The sequence below is a fragment of the Pyrgilauda ruficollis genome, unplaced genomic scaffold, assembly GCF_017590135.1.
Source record: "Pyrgilauda ruficollis isolate IOZ18807 unplaced genomic scaffold, ASM1759013v1 scaffold18, whole genome shotgun sequence".
In the NCBI taxonomy this organism is placed as follows: Eukaryota; Metazoa; Chordata; class Aves; order Passeriformes; family Passeridae; genus Pyrgilauda; species Pyrgilauda ruficollis.
The window spans coordinates 10,391,843-10,407,528 of NW_024516984.1; the positions used below are offsets into that span (position 1 = coordinate 10,391,843).

General features: G+C 35.3%; 1 protein-coding gene across 1 annotated transcript in view; it reads right to left on the bottom strand.

The window, feature by feature from the left end:
* The window catches only part of CUNH8orf34 (chromosome unknown C8orf34 homolog), a 138,550-nt gene that overhangs the window by 12,403 nt on the left and 110,461 nt on the right, over positions 1-15,686 (bottom strand). Inside the window, exons 9-10 of the mRNA XM_041464395.1 lie at positions 13,080-13,165; positions 8,167-8,240 (exon numbers count right to left, since the gene is read on the bottom strand). Of these exons, the coding sequence (XP_041320329.1) occupies positions 8,167-8,240; positions 13,080-13,165 (160 nt within the window). The remainder of the gene's footprint in view (positions 1-8,166; positions 8,241-13,079; positions 13,166-15,686) is intronic.

Genomic DNA, 15,686 nt, shown 5'->3' on the forward strand with positions numbered 1-15,686 from the left:
TTTGGCTCAGCATCTCTGCAAAGCTGCACTTCTGGGAATATCATAGAATTTCCTAATCAAAATTTCCAGTACTGTTTTATCATTGCAAGAAGTATTCCTTTCAGAAATAGCAGCTAAATCAGGGCTTGAATCACCAATCACCATAGCAGTTTGAAAAGGTTGTCAGCAAACAGACTATTGCCCCAGTCTCTTCTTTATTGAACATTGTGATGTTCAAAATTATTTGCTTTTCATGGAATCCACTAAATATAGTTTTAGGAAATTATTGTAAAACATACTATGAGGCAAACTTGATAGATGTGTATGTGAAATGCACAGTAAAACACATGACCAATTGTGCAAGACTTGCTCATGAAAAAAACCTGAATAAAAACAACAAACAAAAACATCAATTAAATAATTCTTGACAGTCTATCTGAAATAAATTTTACATTCTAACCTCCCAAAAACATTTCATCTGCAGTCTAGAAAGTTTTGTTGGTTTCCTAAAGAAACAAAGCTTATGCAATGGTCACATTGTCATTCACCTCTTACTAATTTTCAAATCTTTCATTAAATTCCAAGCAAATTTAGAGAGGCCACTATTTCTAAGACATTAAGCTGAAGTAATTTCAGGGAGAATGATTGATCAGAGGAGGGAGACCCAAACTGGTGGCCCCATTCACAGAGGGCACACGGGACTGCACAGTCCACCAGGCTGGAGCTGCATCACAGCTGACACGGGGCTGCTGCGGATCACTGCCCTGAGTGATGGCACTTCCCTGGCCAGACTCTTATCCACGGGGAAAGGTGCAGCACAGTTCAAAGCATGAACATGAAAATGAAAAAAAAAAAAAAAATGTAGCTGCCTTCCCTTTTAGAAAAGTAGGCATAATCCTACAGAAGTAAAATGTTAATATGGGATATATTTTACATCATACTTAATCCATTCCAAATAAACACTGCTTTGAGTGCAAGTGATCATTGTGAACTATGCATCTTTAAAATAACACAGTTTATATTTTTAAAGCAACAGCTATACTGTAATGCTGTTTGTGCATATGTAAAAAAGCCCAGTCACATTTACCAGCATACAAAATAGTTTGAAGCTGCAGATAACTCTGTTCTTATTAATTCATTAAATTTTCAGAACAGTAACAACATTTTTTGAATTTGCAAAATACTTTTTTAATGCTAATTCCTCCCTGGTTAAAGTTACCTGTATTTAATCCCATGCAAATACAGAGGACTAGCTGAATAAAACAGTAAATTACTCAGAAGTGAAGGCACCTTCAAACATTTTTATTTCAGACATATCACTAGACCTGATTCGCTTGTTCTCCTAAGAGGTTTTGAGCATTTTTGACTTGGGTCCTCACTGTGAATTCTCCATCCAAATAGCAACTGGGATTGTTGAGCTCATTACAGAATATTAATCTCTATTAAATTACATTATTAAATACTTATTTCAAATGGATATTAATTATCCAATATCTATCTCTAAATGGAAGAATATATTATTCTGTGATCAGTTCCTCTGAAATAAATGAAATTAAATAAGAGATGGGAAGGGGGAAAAGGTATGTAACAGAACTCCAATTTTTCATTTTTTTCAACCTATTTTTAGATATTCTCTGTCACCAGATTTTATGGTGGAAAAAGGACATTTTTATTTGCATTTTATAGGGTATATTTTCATATCTGGGAAAAAGCATAAGGAAAAAACCCCCAGGGTTATAAGGATTAATCCTTTTTTGAATATACAATTTCATTCATAAATACAACTTTGATGAAATATAGAATAAAAAAATAGTCAGTAGTCTGTGGCAATACTTGACAACCAAACTGCTCTTCTAATATTCTTACACTGGACTATTCAAGCTTATTATAGCAAATTATTATCAGCTTTCAGTAACTCCTTGACCTCCTTAAAACATACTTCCAAAGGTTAGCCTGATGAGATTTCACTTTCCATGTCCTGGAAATGCTTCTGGAAATGGAGTTATCTTTCTCTTCTACAAACCTCTGCTGGTTTTTGGTACATTTTGTCTTTACTGTACTTCTTCTCTTTATACACAGTAGTCATGTAGGACTCATACAAAACCAGGTGACTGAGTACAGGACGCTCTCTACTGTTACATATTCAAACTCCTTTTCAGACACACTGTTCCAACACCCTGTGAAACCGGGACAACTTTGGATTAATTTCCCCCCAAATTTTGTAACTCTTCCTGTACATTTTCTATTTTATGTAATATCATAAGCTTTTGACATTTTTTCAGGCAATAGCTTCACAAAAGATCAGAACAGTATTGCTATAGTTTCTATGGAAGATGAGATATTTATTATTAGCAATTTCATTTCATAACAAATTATGTGCTTATAATAATAATAACTCTCAATTAAATGCTTACTTAATAGAGAATCAAAATGATCTGGGGAAAAAAAGGGTATAAGAATTCATTAAAACTGTACTGTAACCATTTTTGTTCTTTCTCTGAAGCTAAATATTCCATGGCTATAATCAACAACATTTTTGGAGGCAGGCCCAGGTAATTTTTTCATATATTTCTAAATAACACTTAGCATTAAAAAATATTATTAGCATTTTGAGACTATGAGTTCATCTAGGTGCATAACACATAAACACAGACAGAGGTCCTCAGTGTCTCCAGCAAACAATGTATGCAACAGTCTTATTCCTAGAAGATAAACAGAAGCTGAAAGTAGGGGATGTTATCAAGAAGGCTTTGGAAGCAGGTCAAGTCAAATGCAAGGTTAAATGAATTTGTACAGCTCTAGCAGAATTCCCTGATGTGCCTTCTCTCCAGTGGATACATAGCAGCAGTTCAAATATGTCACTTAAGAAAGAGATTCAAGCTTGCAAACCATCTATTTAAACATTCTTGCTGCACTTCACCAAAACTTATCCTTTGTCTGCTGGCCAGGAACTGCAGAGAAGAAACACTAATGTCAGTTAACTTGGACTTTAATGATAATCATAGCAGACTGAATGTAGTTGAAAAATACAGTATGTATGTATGAAGTATGTGCATAGAATCCTTCCTATTATTTCAGCATCTTCCAAACTACCATTGCCCCTGCTCATTCACTATGGTTTATAAATATTAGCCCATAATTTATAAATGGCCTATTTGCATTAACAAGACTTATGAGATCTAAATATGAGGATGTTACTGAAAGACATTCTTGTCTTTCTAAATTGCAGAAACAACTCTGCGTCCTCTTCATCACCTTCAAACTTTGAAGGTGAGGCAGTGACCTCTGCACCAGAAATACATTCAAACAAAGCACTTGGGCTACATTAGTCAACTTTGAAGATCAACTCTGTGTCAATTTCTTAAGTGACTTTCTTTATCTATCATCATCATTTCTTCACATGCAATACATTCATTATTGCTTTTTTCTTCCTTATATCCCTTGGCCAAATTACTGCTAACATATAAAAAATTAAATGCAATAAGGCCAGAAATAATCCCTCTCATCACTGATTCCCCAAACTTTTGGAAAACACCAAAACTTACCAGGAATACCACAGTGGAACAGAAAAAAAAAAAAAATAAGGAGGTCATGAATAAGAGTAAGAAAGTTTTTCAAGCTGACTCTCTGTGCTTCTATCTGCAGCACAATGCAACACAGTATGAATCAGTACAGCTTTTGTCCCTCAAAAAAAGCCAGTGCAGATGTGAATATTTTGGTCTCACTGCTGAGCTGAAGAGCTGGACTATGTAATACCCAGTGACACCTGGTGAGTTCTGCAGAGGTACAGCTTTTCAGAATAGCTAAGACCAAGAGTTAGGGCTCCAACTTACACCATCTAAAAATCAAGTACTTGTTAGAAAATAAACTACTCTTCCTTACTGGCCAAAAAAAGTGTTAATAAACTATTCAGCACATATTTCTATGCCGTTTGGGTCTGTTTCAGAGTAAAACCAAGGTATTCCTGTGCACACCCAGGTGGATGTGGAAGACCACCAAAACTGAATGATAACTGTGAAATGAGTAAAAGGTGAAACCCAATTAGTTAGCAAACCGCAAGTATATGAAAAGTGCTTTTATTGTACTTTAGATTCTACATGGTTTTGCTAATCAAGTGGAAATTTTATTGATAGCTTCAGCAGATAGAAGTTTAAGAAATACACCTGGGCTTAGCCTTCTATGATAACACAGCTTTACTTTGCTGAATAACTTAAATATCTTAAATAGGTATTTCACAGATCCCCTGAATAACTTAAATATCTTAAATAGGCATTTCACAGATCCCGCTAAATTAAAAAAAAAAAAAAAAACAAAAAAAACCAAACCAAAACAATCCAAAACAAACAAAAAAACCCCCACAACCTAAAACCTCTTTATTAAACAATTTGTTTACAAGTGTCCCTCCCACTCTGGCCAAGCAGGTGGCAAGTACAGATGTTCTGCAGAAGAATTAAATAATCCTTGACAGTCTATGTGAAATAAATTTTACATTATTACCTCACCAAAACATTTAATCTGTAGTCTAGGAAGTATTAAAAAATATTTTTTGTGCAATATTTTCTTTAAGGATTCTTCATTCAACATGCACTTTCTATAAAGAGGTCACCCAATATTTAATCTTTCAGCTTCCATAATCTGTTCAAGGACATAAGGTGAGCAAACCATCTAATACTGTAAAAATACAAGGCTTCTTGGAGCTCTGTTACAATATCAGCTGCCACCTCTAATCCCCTCTTCCACATTAGGGCCTGTTCTACTTGAAATGCCGTGTAATTGAAATTACAAGCTTTTGGCTTCCCGTGGCAGTCAGCCAGCAGCACATTTTACGCTAAACCTTACACTAAAAAAATGATACTTTAAGTTAACTTACACACAGTTTTTCTGTTTACAGGAAAGTGAGAAGGAGGAAATATCTGGTCACCTGGGAATCACATTTGTTTCAGTTTTTGAAATGCAACCAGAATACTTTTTCCTAAACTTCAGATCTATTTACTGCTATTTGAATTAGTACTTCTGAATTTGTCATGCTCAAGAACACAAAATTTTAGACAGGTAAAAACAAGGCAGTCATTGATTTCCTTTTCTTACATATATTTTTCTAGAGTTCAGAATATTCTTTCAATTTAGAATTATAGTGTAGAGGACTAAATATTTTCTAATAAGAGTATTTTCACCCAAGATTTTTTTTTCTTTTTTTTTTTTTTTTCGGTATATAAGAAAAATCTATGTCTAGTTTATGGATTTTGTTTGACATAAGGGAGGTTTCAACCAAATAGGTCCAGGGTATGCAATTCAAACTACTTTCTTAACTTTCCTACTTGTAGGAATTATCACTTATTTCCTGAGAACCTTGATATTATGCTTTTCTAACCATCTTATATTGTTAACTTACCTAACAGTGGTTAAACATCCACATTTGTGTAGGGATTTTTTTTACTACCTGTGGAAAAGCTGAAGTAATCCAATATAAACTGTTATTATTTTTATAGAAGATTTAAATTTTGAAGTTAAAATCTGAAATTTCACATCTAAGTGCCTGAATTTCTACATAATTACAAAAATCAGCTTGTATTTGAAAACTTTTGTATCAGAACACACCAATTTGAACATAAATATGTTCATAAATCTCTAATTTGAACATAAATATGTACATAAATATGATATAACTATGAAACTTATAATTCCTACTACCGCAAAGGTGAACTGCTGTTGTTCCTGATGAGGCAGTGCTATCTTAAAATAGCTATTTGAATGAATAAACTGCTAATTGCCAAACAGTGACCCCAACCCAGTAAATAATTTATAGATTTAGTTAAATGCAGAAGTTTGGATGATTTCTGTTGATTATACTCAAAAGTAATTAAGTTACTTCATGTTATTGTTCCAAGGGAAAAAATGGGAAACGCTATGAAAACTTCTAACAAATAGAACTGAAATAATGTAACATTGTAATATTATTGTATTGAACATATATTGACAGCAAAAATAAAGGCTTAGTTTTTCCTTGTGCATGAAGCTTAAAGTCATTTTACAAATGGAATTAAAGAATTTATGCATTTATCACAGAAAATCTATGTCTGTATTTCTTCTGTGAAAGCAAATGAATGTTTCAAAGCAGTAGGGAATACAGGAAAAATTTATTTAAAACAAAATACTTCTATAAAACACTTTATTACAGTATTTTTCTCATAGTAATAAAGAGCAAAAACCAAAGGCACATTCATGCAGAAACGCTTTTTGCAGTTGGACAACTTTTTTCTTCCAGTTTCTGCTGCATTTGGATTGGTTTGCCTTACACGGATAATTTAATAAGAAATATATACCCTTTTACGTGCACGTGCAAGGCAAGATTCACATAAAAACCACCAAAAACTAAGCATAAATCCTGTTAGATCCAGGTGGTAAAAGAAACAAGTCAGAGAGAAGGCAAAGGCTAGTCCATGTGATCTGCTCAGTGCTTGTACCCTGTTTCTATTTGTTGGTCGCTGTAAAGTTAGCAGCTTCCTCTGCAACCCTGCTTTTCCATTTCTGCTAGAATCCCAGGCCACTGAAATTTTTCCTAGTTTCACTTCTGTATTTTTTAGTCTTATTTTCCTTAATGTTTCTGGAAATGTTCTAAATATTTGGCTAGCAAACTTTGTGCTCACCACAGTGAAAAAATCTAAAGAAAAAGATTTTGCATTTTGCCTGGCACTTTGCATTTCTCCTGACACAAAATATTGGCCAGGGAGTAAACTACGATCTCTAAGGATGTTTTGAATGCCTGTTTCCACTTTGAATCCTTACAAAACACTTGGGGAAAGTACTGATTCTTGTAAATACTTCAACCAGCTTTCTGCCAGCTTTACTCACTTATTCGCCCAGAATGCCTTGTTTGGGGTTGTACAGCACTGAAAATCTAAGTTTTCAATTTTTCAAACATTAACTCTTTTAATGAAAAATACAGGATAGCAAAATATTCTATTGTTAAAAGTATAAAGAAAAATGTCTACCTACAAAAACCAGGTTTTTCAGAAATAGAACAGGAAACATATACAAAGCTGCAAGAAAATCATAATACAAGCATAGTGTAAATTACATGAACCATGTAATAGATATAGATGTTGCCTATCTCTTTGGAGTACTAGTATCCAGATTGTTTTCATATTCACATTTAAGATCTTGCATACAACTGCTTTGATAAATAATCTGGTTGTAAATACTTCAATATTATCTAGCTTTATTCACACTGCTTAATCAGCTGCCTGAAAGACTGCAAGACCAATCTGTGTTGTCATTTTTCTTCTTTGTTTATATTGCTTTTTTTTCCTCAGCTAACAAATACTGAGCCCTTCTTTCACTTCCTATATCAACACTAAAGTGTGCTACAAAGCAGTATTGCTGAAGAGACTGAACAGGAATTGATGTGTCCTTTTACACTTTTCCAAAATTTTGCAAAAATTAACAACTATTGTCAGTTTATTTGCCTTAGGGGAAAGAAAGCAATCATTTCTCTAACCTATCTTCAAACTCCTGGCGCAATACTAGTAGCACCAAAATTATTATTATATAATCCTTTAAAAATTATTTTACTGCTGGTTATGTTTTCCACAAGCTGCACATCTGCAGAGATTTTCTTAAGTTTCAAAATAAAAAAAGTGATGGAAATATTACCAAGCATAATATTGCATTCTTTTAAAAAACATATATAAACTAGCCATACATTTTTAGTAAACTGCTCTTATTAGTCTTCAAGCAAATGGTAACAAAAATCTAAATTAAAGTTGAGATATCACAATTTCATATTTAAGAATTTCATATTTAAGAATGAAATTTAGAGTTTGAATTATGTTGTTTTCTTCAATTTGTAAAATTGAATACTATCTGGTAAAATTAATATTTGACTAGCATTTAAAAACACACAGAGTATGTATGAAATTACTGCACTTTCAATGGGCAAGCCCAACAACATGTGGTTTTGTGGATTATAATAATATATTTCAAAATACCCCCTTTCCTAGAATGGAAAAATTAAAGTAGAGAACTGAAAATTCAGAAGGTTTATGTAAATTTTGTTTTCTTCTCTTTCTCTGTCCCTGTTCTCAGGACAATAGTGCTGGCAAAGACAACTTTTATCTCTACACACAATCTATTTTTATGAAACTAATTTTAAACATTAGAGGATTACCCATAAGGGAAGGTACTTACAGATGCTGCCACTTGAGAAGCGCTCTGAAACTCATTAATATCTTCTGTGAGTGTTTCAACCCCAGGTACTTGAGCTGTTCCAAAGAGGTACAAGAGAAATGTAAATCACTCTAATCAAGTAAGTGTTAGTCACTTTGAAAATGTAATGCCTAAAAATTTACTGCTGGGATGGTAAATGTGGCTACTGTAAATGTACTACTTTTCAGTTACAGTTCAATGGACTATAATTTATGTCTGATTTTAATCTATAACCTTAATGCAACATGGAACAGTGTCTAAAAGCAAGCTTCCTTCAGTGGCCAAGGTATCTTCTAGATTCTTTATTAACTTTACAATTTAAACTAAATACTGTATACCCTTTACACAAGGGAGTATTGGATCTCCAGCTTTAATCAAATGAATAAAACTATATCCAATTAATTCAGTTAAGATTCCTGAAGTAAAAGGATTTGGTCAATTTAGACAACATTTAAAAGCCTCGAAAGCATATTTTTTGCCCATATTGCCACTTGTAAAATGACATAATTTTGTGAGGAGTCTAAAATGTCTCTTTGATGCATGTATAATGACTTAAAACAGATTTTATGCAACCCTGTCAGAAAAATAAATTTCCAAGTAACATTCTATGCAGTTTCACTCTTTGCCTAGCACTCTGCTAAGGCACTTAGATGCTCCATCAGCAGCCCAACAAAAGAAGATGTCCTGATCTTCCCTGTGTTCTGCTGTTATTCAGACACTTAGCAGGGAGGTCCTTATGTTTCCAGAATCCAACTTGTTGAACATCTCAGGCTATATTTCCTATGAAAGCAGAACTTACTGTGAAGCGTGGCAGCTGTGGTTATCAATTCATTGCAAACACAAATTGATGTGGAGGGCAAAGAGGTGACAATAATGCAAAGCTGTGGTCAGGGAATTGTGTGGGAATTGAGAGGTGATGCCACACTTTTGCCATTGCCTAATCTAGTCCTCAATCTTAATTCCCACATATTTGCATCCTTAATTTTTTACTCTGGTCATGCAATTTCACCCATAACAACACTATATGTGTTCCATATGTTCATATTTTTTATTGAACATCCCCAATTCCAAACTTTTCCTCTACATCCTAATGTCTCTTGAACTTTCTACTATAATGACACTTAAAAGGGGAGGGAAAAAACCCAAACAAAAATAAACCAGAACCCAAACATCCCAAAAAAACCAGTGACTCATGTTTGATAGGGAATAAACTACTGATGTGAATTTTGCGCTAGCAAAATTATTTAGCAAGCTAAGTATTATATATCACAATATAATCTGCAGAGCTGTAGATGTAATAGCTTAATAAAATAGGAAATACCACATTTACACAGTGGCAGAGCACCACAGAACCTATTATCTTTTGTCCAATATTATTCTAGGTGGAGTCACAAAAGACACAAGCCTTTGCTCACATCCCAGAAATACGCGGAGTCGCACAATACATGCAAAGAAACTCACATAATAAACAGCTTTTCACATATATTTGAGGAGTGGTTTAGAAGTCTTATACTTTTCATTTATCCTGTATTAGGAGATTACTCCCTAATACATTACTGCATTTTAAACTTCTACAAGAATTCATAGACTGCAAAAGCTGTATTTGCAATAATGCCATCTTTTCCTGCCTTATATCATGGCTTCACTCTAAGGGTAAGGTACATTTCAGCAGAAGAGAATGAAACAAGTGAAACAAGGTTGTATGGTACAGGAAACTGGGAATAAATGAACAGTTATCCCTAAGTGATACGATTTCTACATATCTAAAACCCCCCAAAAATACTGAAGTAGATTGCTTCTACAATCCCACCAACCTGATAAACACATTGGGGGCTGTTGGATGTAGATTTTTCTGGATCAATTCTGTTGTAGTGTGTATCTTTTGAAGCCTCAGCAATTCTTCCCATCTACCTCTACAGAACAAGGGCAAGGCTCAGTGGAGAACTGACCAAAGAGACAAACCAGACAAGCTTGGCATCTGCAGGGAAAGTTTGCTGTGCAGTCATCTATGCTGCTGCTTCTGATCAAAATCAAGAAACTATTAAATTCTTCCCTTAGTTCTTTCCTGTGAAGTGGTCTAATGGAAAAGGGAAACATTTTTGAGAGGTATAGTTTAGGACAGTGAAAAGAAACTGCAGCTTTGAAGTTTCTTGTGTTTTTCTATCTTGACACCTGATTCCTACCTCTCATTTTTACTACCTAGATCAAACACAAGTCTGTCCAATTCAGAAGGATTATACCAGAGGGAAATCAGTGTAGTGGTTAATTAGAACCAGATCCATATTGTCAGCGGAGTCAGTATAGCATCTGATGCTGCACGGGATCTTTTCACATAAGCTCCTGCATTGACTTTAGTAGGTGGAATTGCTTAAAATGAGGCTTATTTATAAGGGCTGTTAGATCAGATGTTCTGCCAATTACTTCTGAACTTAGTTAATCTGAAATTCACAGGAGAGATGTTCCAGATCTAGCAACAGAAACAGATCATTATCTAAAGAAAGCTACTCTCAACTTTATTGTGCATCAGCACCTTGCTTGCTTATTTTTGAATGGATGGTTTGCATCAGCACTCCCCAATGCCCTTTTCCCTCATTAAGGTCACTGGTACTGATAAATAGCAGAACATAAATTCAAATAAACCCTGTAAGTAAAGCCTGCTAGTCACTATTTCATGATGTAATACATCTATAAGAGGACATAACTAAAAATTCAGTACAACAATGCCTTGGTTACTTAGGATTTTTAACAGTATCTTTATGAGGGTTTTTTATCATCCTCTCGTACATAATATTTATTGGAAATAAGTATCAGATGCAAAGAGAGAAAATATTGTGCTGCATTTACAGGAAAGATTGATAGAATGGGCAGTTGCCTGAGTTCTGTGTCTGTTTATAGCCTGCACCTACTTGTGAAATCCAGCTGTGGGGTTGTTTTTTTTTCAAATTGAAGCGTAGCACTAGCCAACATTTTAGGAAAAAAAGACTCAACCATATGTTACAAAACACTGAGCATTTCTGAGGGCACCTCTTGACAGAAATTTGGCATTACCTTACTACTGACCTAAGTCTTTTCGCCTGAGAGACCTTGTTATTTTCTAGCTACATGACTAGCAGGTCCATTATATTCATAGACACGAGATAGATGTTTATAACAACATGGATATCAGTGCCCCACCTTCCTATCTACATTTTACTCCCTGTATTTTATTGAATGTGGTATTTTTTAAAGAAAGTGTCTTCCATCCTCTCTGTAGCCATATTGACCGCAGAGTATTCAGAAGGACATGAAGTGGCCGAAGGTAGAACAGCTGTAGCACTTTTGTGCTCCATACTCTGTGACCATGAAAGATCCAGCTCCAATATTACACAGCATCCAGTACTTTCTGATAGTTTCACCTTCTTTAATCCTGGTGTTGCTGCCACTTAGCAAAACCTAACTGTTTAATTGAAGCCTGCAATTTTAGAACATGGCATGGCAAGGTGGGCATACTTTCACTTCAGGAGCAAAGATACACAGGAAGGAATATGGAAGGATGAGATCTGTTCAAAAATTATTTTGTGAACTGTAGAGCTTTTTCCCACATGTCTGTCTTACCCATCTATTTGCTTTTGCGGCAATAATCTCATGCATGCATATTCCCTTACTTATCCCAAGCAAGCCACCACCACCTCCCTTTCTGGGAATCACTCTCATAACAATAGAATTTTGCCTCCCTTTCACAGGGCTTGACTGACGTCACCAGTCTGAGCATCTCTTGCTGACAATCACCGTGACGATTGTAAGGACATCATGTTTTGAGATTCCGAGTGTCCCATTACCTTGTTCAATTAGGTGATCAATGGAAGATAAAAGGAAAAACCAATGTCTTGACTGCATGAAATCACACATTCTCACAAAACCAATTTGAAAAATTAATCTTTAAAGACATATTAGTTACTAATGGTTGGTTTACAAATGAGGCAAGAGAAATGAGTGAAAGCTCAGGTTGCTGTGATATCTAACAGCATATACAATAGCATTAGATGGCAGACAAAGAGTACGATAATTTTAAGAAAAATACATTCTGGGGGGGTTTTTTGTACTAATTCATCTCCATAGCTAACTTGTCCATGGCTGCTGAAGACTATACTGCAAATCAAAACATACAATTTGTAGACTCTTCTGGTTTGACCCAACAGTAAGGGAATGGACTGAAAGATTTATCTTTGCAGATTTTCTGTCAAAACCTATATTTGTTTCTCTCTGCATTACAGCAGCAGCTAAGATAAAGTTAACCTTTATCAGCTTTATCTTTCATAGGAAAGCTGGGTATTCTCTGGAAAGATATCCCTTATGAAGTGCCTTTTTCAACATTTCAGATGTTACTCAATTCAAAAACCTGAGAAGAAATTGAAATAAATCTGAGTGTCCTGACTGCAGATTAACCCACCATATGAACATGTTTGTATGAGGGGAAAAAGTGTTTTTCAGAGTTATTTTATCAACTCTTTCTTTCTACTGTAAAATGTTTGAATCATCTGGATGCATGTGTAGTAATAAATATTTCAAAGACCAATTATTGGCATAAAAGCAGCAATCAATAGCCCATATCTATGCTATTAAGCTGTTTTAAATGTTAGTGTGCTAAGATAAAATCTGTCTACTAAGAACAAATTCTGGCCCAATGCATCTCTCAAAATAAGCCTAGGAATTATTCTGGAGTGTTAATTGGCCAGGACAAAAAATATGTTAGTGCCTCTTTGAACAGATTTGAAGCGTAAATGATTGAGTTCAAATGCCCAGGAACACTCTCTTGGAAGTGTTTAATCTTTTACAGACATAACCTCTACTCTCAAATTCAAGATGTTGATGTTTGTGGGTTTTTTTTATGAGCAGCAAATGTTTATATAACTTACCATCAGAGTCTGACACTGCTGGCTCAGATGTCTGAGATATCATGGAGACATCTTCTGGCCTTTCTGCCAAATTATCCCCTTGCAATCTAAATTGTGGAAAAATGCAATGAAAACATTTGCAATCATATTCAATGGATAAGACACAGAAGAAGATTATCCCTGGCTACATATCCTGCTCATAACATTGCCCTAATTAAAAGAACAGCTTTGCTGAAAAGCCCACACTCATGGTTCAATCATAACCTGGACTGTCTAAAACTAGCCTCCAAGAAACAGCCAACTGAATCCTAGCTTAAGCATTTTTGTAAGTCTTATTTTATAAAAGTGGGAGTCTGGTGTGCATGTGAGACTGCAAGCTTCCTTCCCTACCTTCAAAAAAATTTTAATTGAATAGGACTATACTGGATGTCCATGTCAATGTGTTGGCAGTGCAGTGGCCTTGGTGAGAAGAACCCGGAGCCAGTCACAGGTGGTTCCATCTGGCTCAGAAAAGAACCACAGCAGGGCACAGCTGAGCTCTTCAGCCAAAATGGTGGCACCTTGGAGGAAACCTAGTTAAGGAAGAGCCAGCCACAATGCCAGACAGGCAGAAGAGCAGGGAACAGGAAGAGTGGGAAACAGCAGAGGACACACCAAGGTCAAAGGAGGTGGTGCTCCATACTCTGAGCAGATACTCCTCTACAGTCCATGCTGAAATGCCAGGGGCAATATCCATGCAGCCCTGGGACGACCAACACCTAGGCAGGTGAGTTTGTCTGGGATGGACAGTAGCTGATGGAGATCCCACACTGGAGCAGGTGAAAAGTGGGGTGAGGAAGGAAGGGCAGAGAGAACCTGTAATGGACTGACCAGAAACCCCCATTCCCTGTCTCCCCTGTAATGCTCAGTGGGTGGGGAGAGGAGTCTGAAGTGAATGAGTGGATTTGGGCACAGGAAAGGGAAGAGGAAAAGTGTGATTTTAATGTCTATCTTTTAGTTTCTCATCACCTAAACCTATTTTAATTGGAAATAAATTAAAACCATTTTACCCAAGTCAAGTCTGCTTTTCCCATTACAGTAACTGGTACAATTTCCCTATCTTCATCTTAACCCACAAGCTTTTACTTTCTATTTTCTCCTGTTATCCTGCTGGCTGGGTAGGAAACTGGCCCTTAGCCAAAGTTAACCCACCACAGGGGTTATGTATGCAAGAATATTTCCTCCTCCTTTGCTACTTGTTAAAAGGAATATACAGTAATTATGGCAGACTTTGTCTTCAGGCTTTCCCACTGCACCAGCTGACTGCAATGCATTGACAGCAATTTATACAAATAATGCTTCTATCTGTTTTTTCAAATGAACATCCCAGGAGTCCCACCATCCTTCTCCAGGCTCTTATGAATCCTGAGTACAAATTCTGGTCTGAAGAAGTGCTTTGTATCTCTAAATGCAATATAACTGCCATTTACATAAAGGTTATCGTACCTTGGATTTATTCAGACATGAAAAGAATAAGAAAAATGCAATTCCATTTTGCAAAGCCCAGGAATCATAAAAATGCATTGAAGTAAAACCTTGGGGAAAGAAATAACTTATCTCTTGGAAGGAATAAAAAAGTTCTTTTCATGCTGTATTCTTACTCTCTGCAGCTTTTTTACACTAAGCTTGAAATTAACCTTTGAAACCAAGTAGAATCTCCTTATCTGCCCTATCTAAATTTCACATTTTATGATTCTCACAGTTATTTAATATAGATGGATCTTAAAGTCATCTGTTTGTTTGTACTCCTCAAAACCATTTCCCCAACAACCCTATCCCCCAATTACTTTTACCTCCTTTTATTGCCCCTATAATTATTTATTTATGATGGAAAGCTCAGTGTAAATTCATAATATTTCTTTTCTAAGGTGGCAGATTCATAGAACATAAAACTCAAGACAACAAAATGTAAAAGTTAGAAGCTGTAAACCTAATCCTGAAAATTACTTCTATGAATCTTTTATAGCTCTGTACCTGGCTTCTAATGCTCTAGTTGCTAATTCCTTAAATGCCTAGCTTGTCAAACAGAAGCAAATTACTTTGTATCCTAAAGATATTAAAATAGGGAGAAAACAAATTGCAAATGAAATAACTATGCAAAAAAAGGAAGCTCTCAAAAATCACAAAGTTTTCCACTGCAATACAATTCACCCATCCTCCTTCGCTACATACATATGCACATTTACTGCAAGCACACATTCAGTCTTAGAAAGATATACATGAAATTGCAGGAACCAGAAGTGAAATACTCTTCTCTCCAGCCATGTTGGTAGTTCATTTATATTTAATTAAAAGGATAATTACTCCAACCTTTTCTGCTTACATTACAGTAATATAAAAACTATCTCTAGAAGTGGAGCTGCTTCTTTTATCCCATCAGAATTTTCAAGATTTTATATGTTCCCGTTCTGAGCTTCAATAAATCCAAACCAGACATGAATAACAGGAACTATTCTCATCTTATTCTAGAATTTAGATATATTTCAGTGGTCCATTGCTTCATGAAGAAAACATACACACAAAAAATCTTTTCAATGTATCTAATCGGAAAATATACTTCATACAATTTTATTTTGTAGGAAGAAGTGG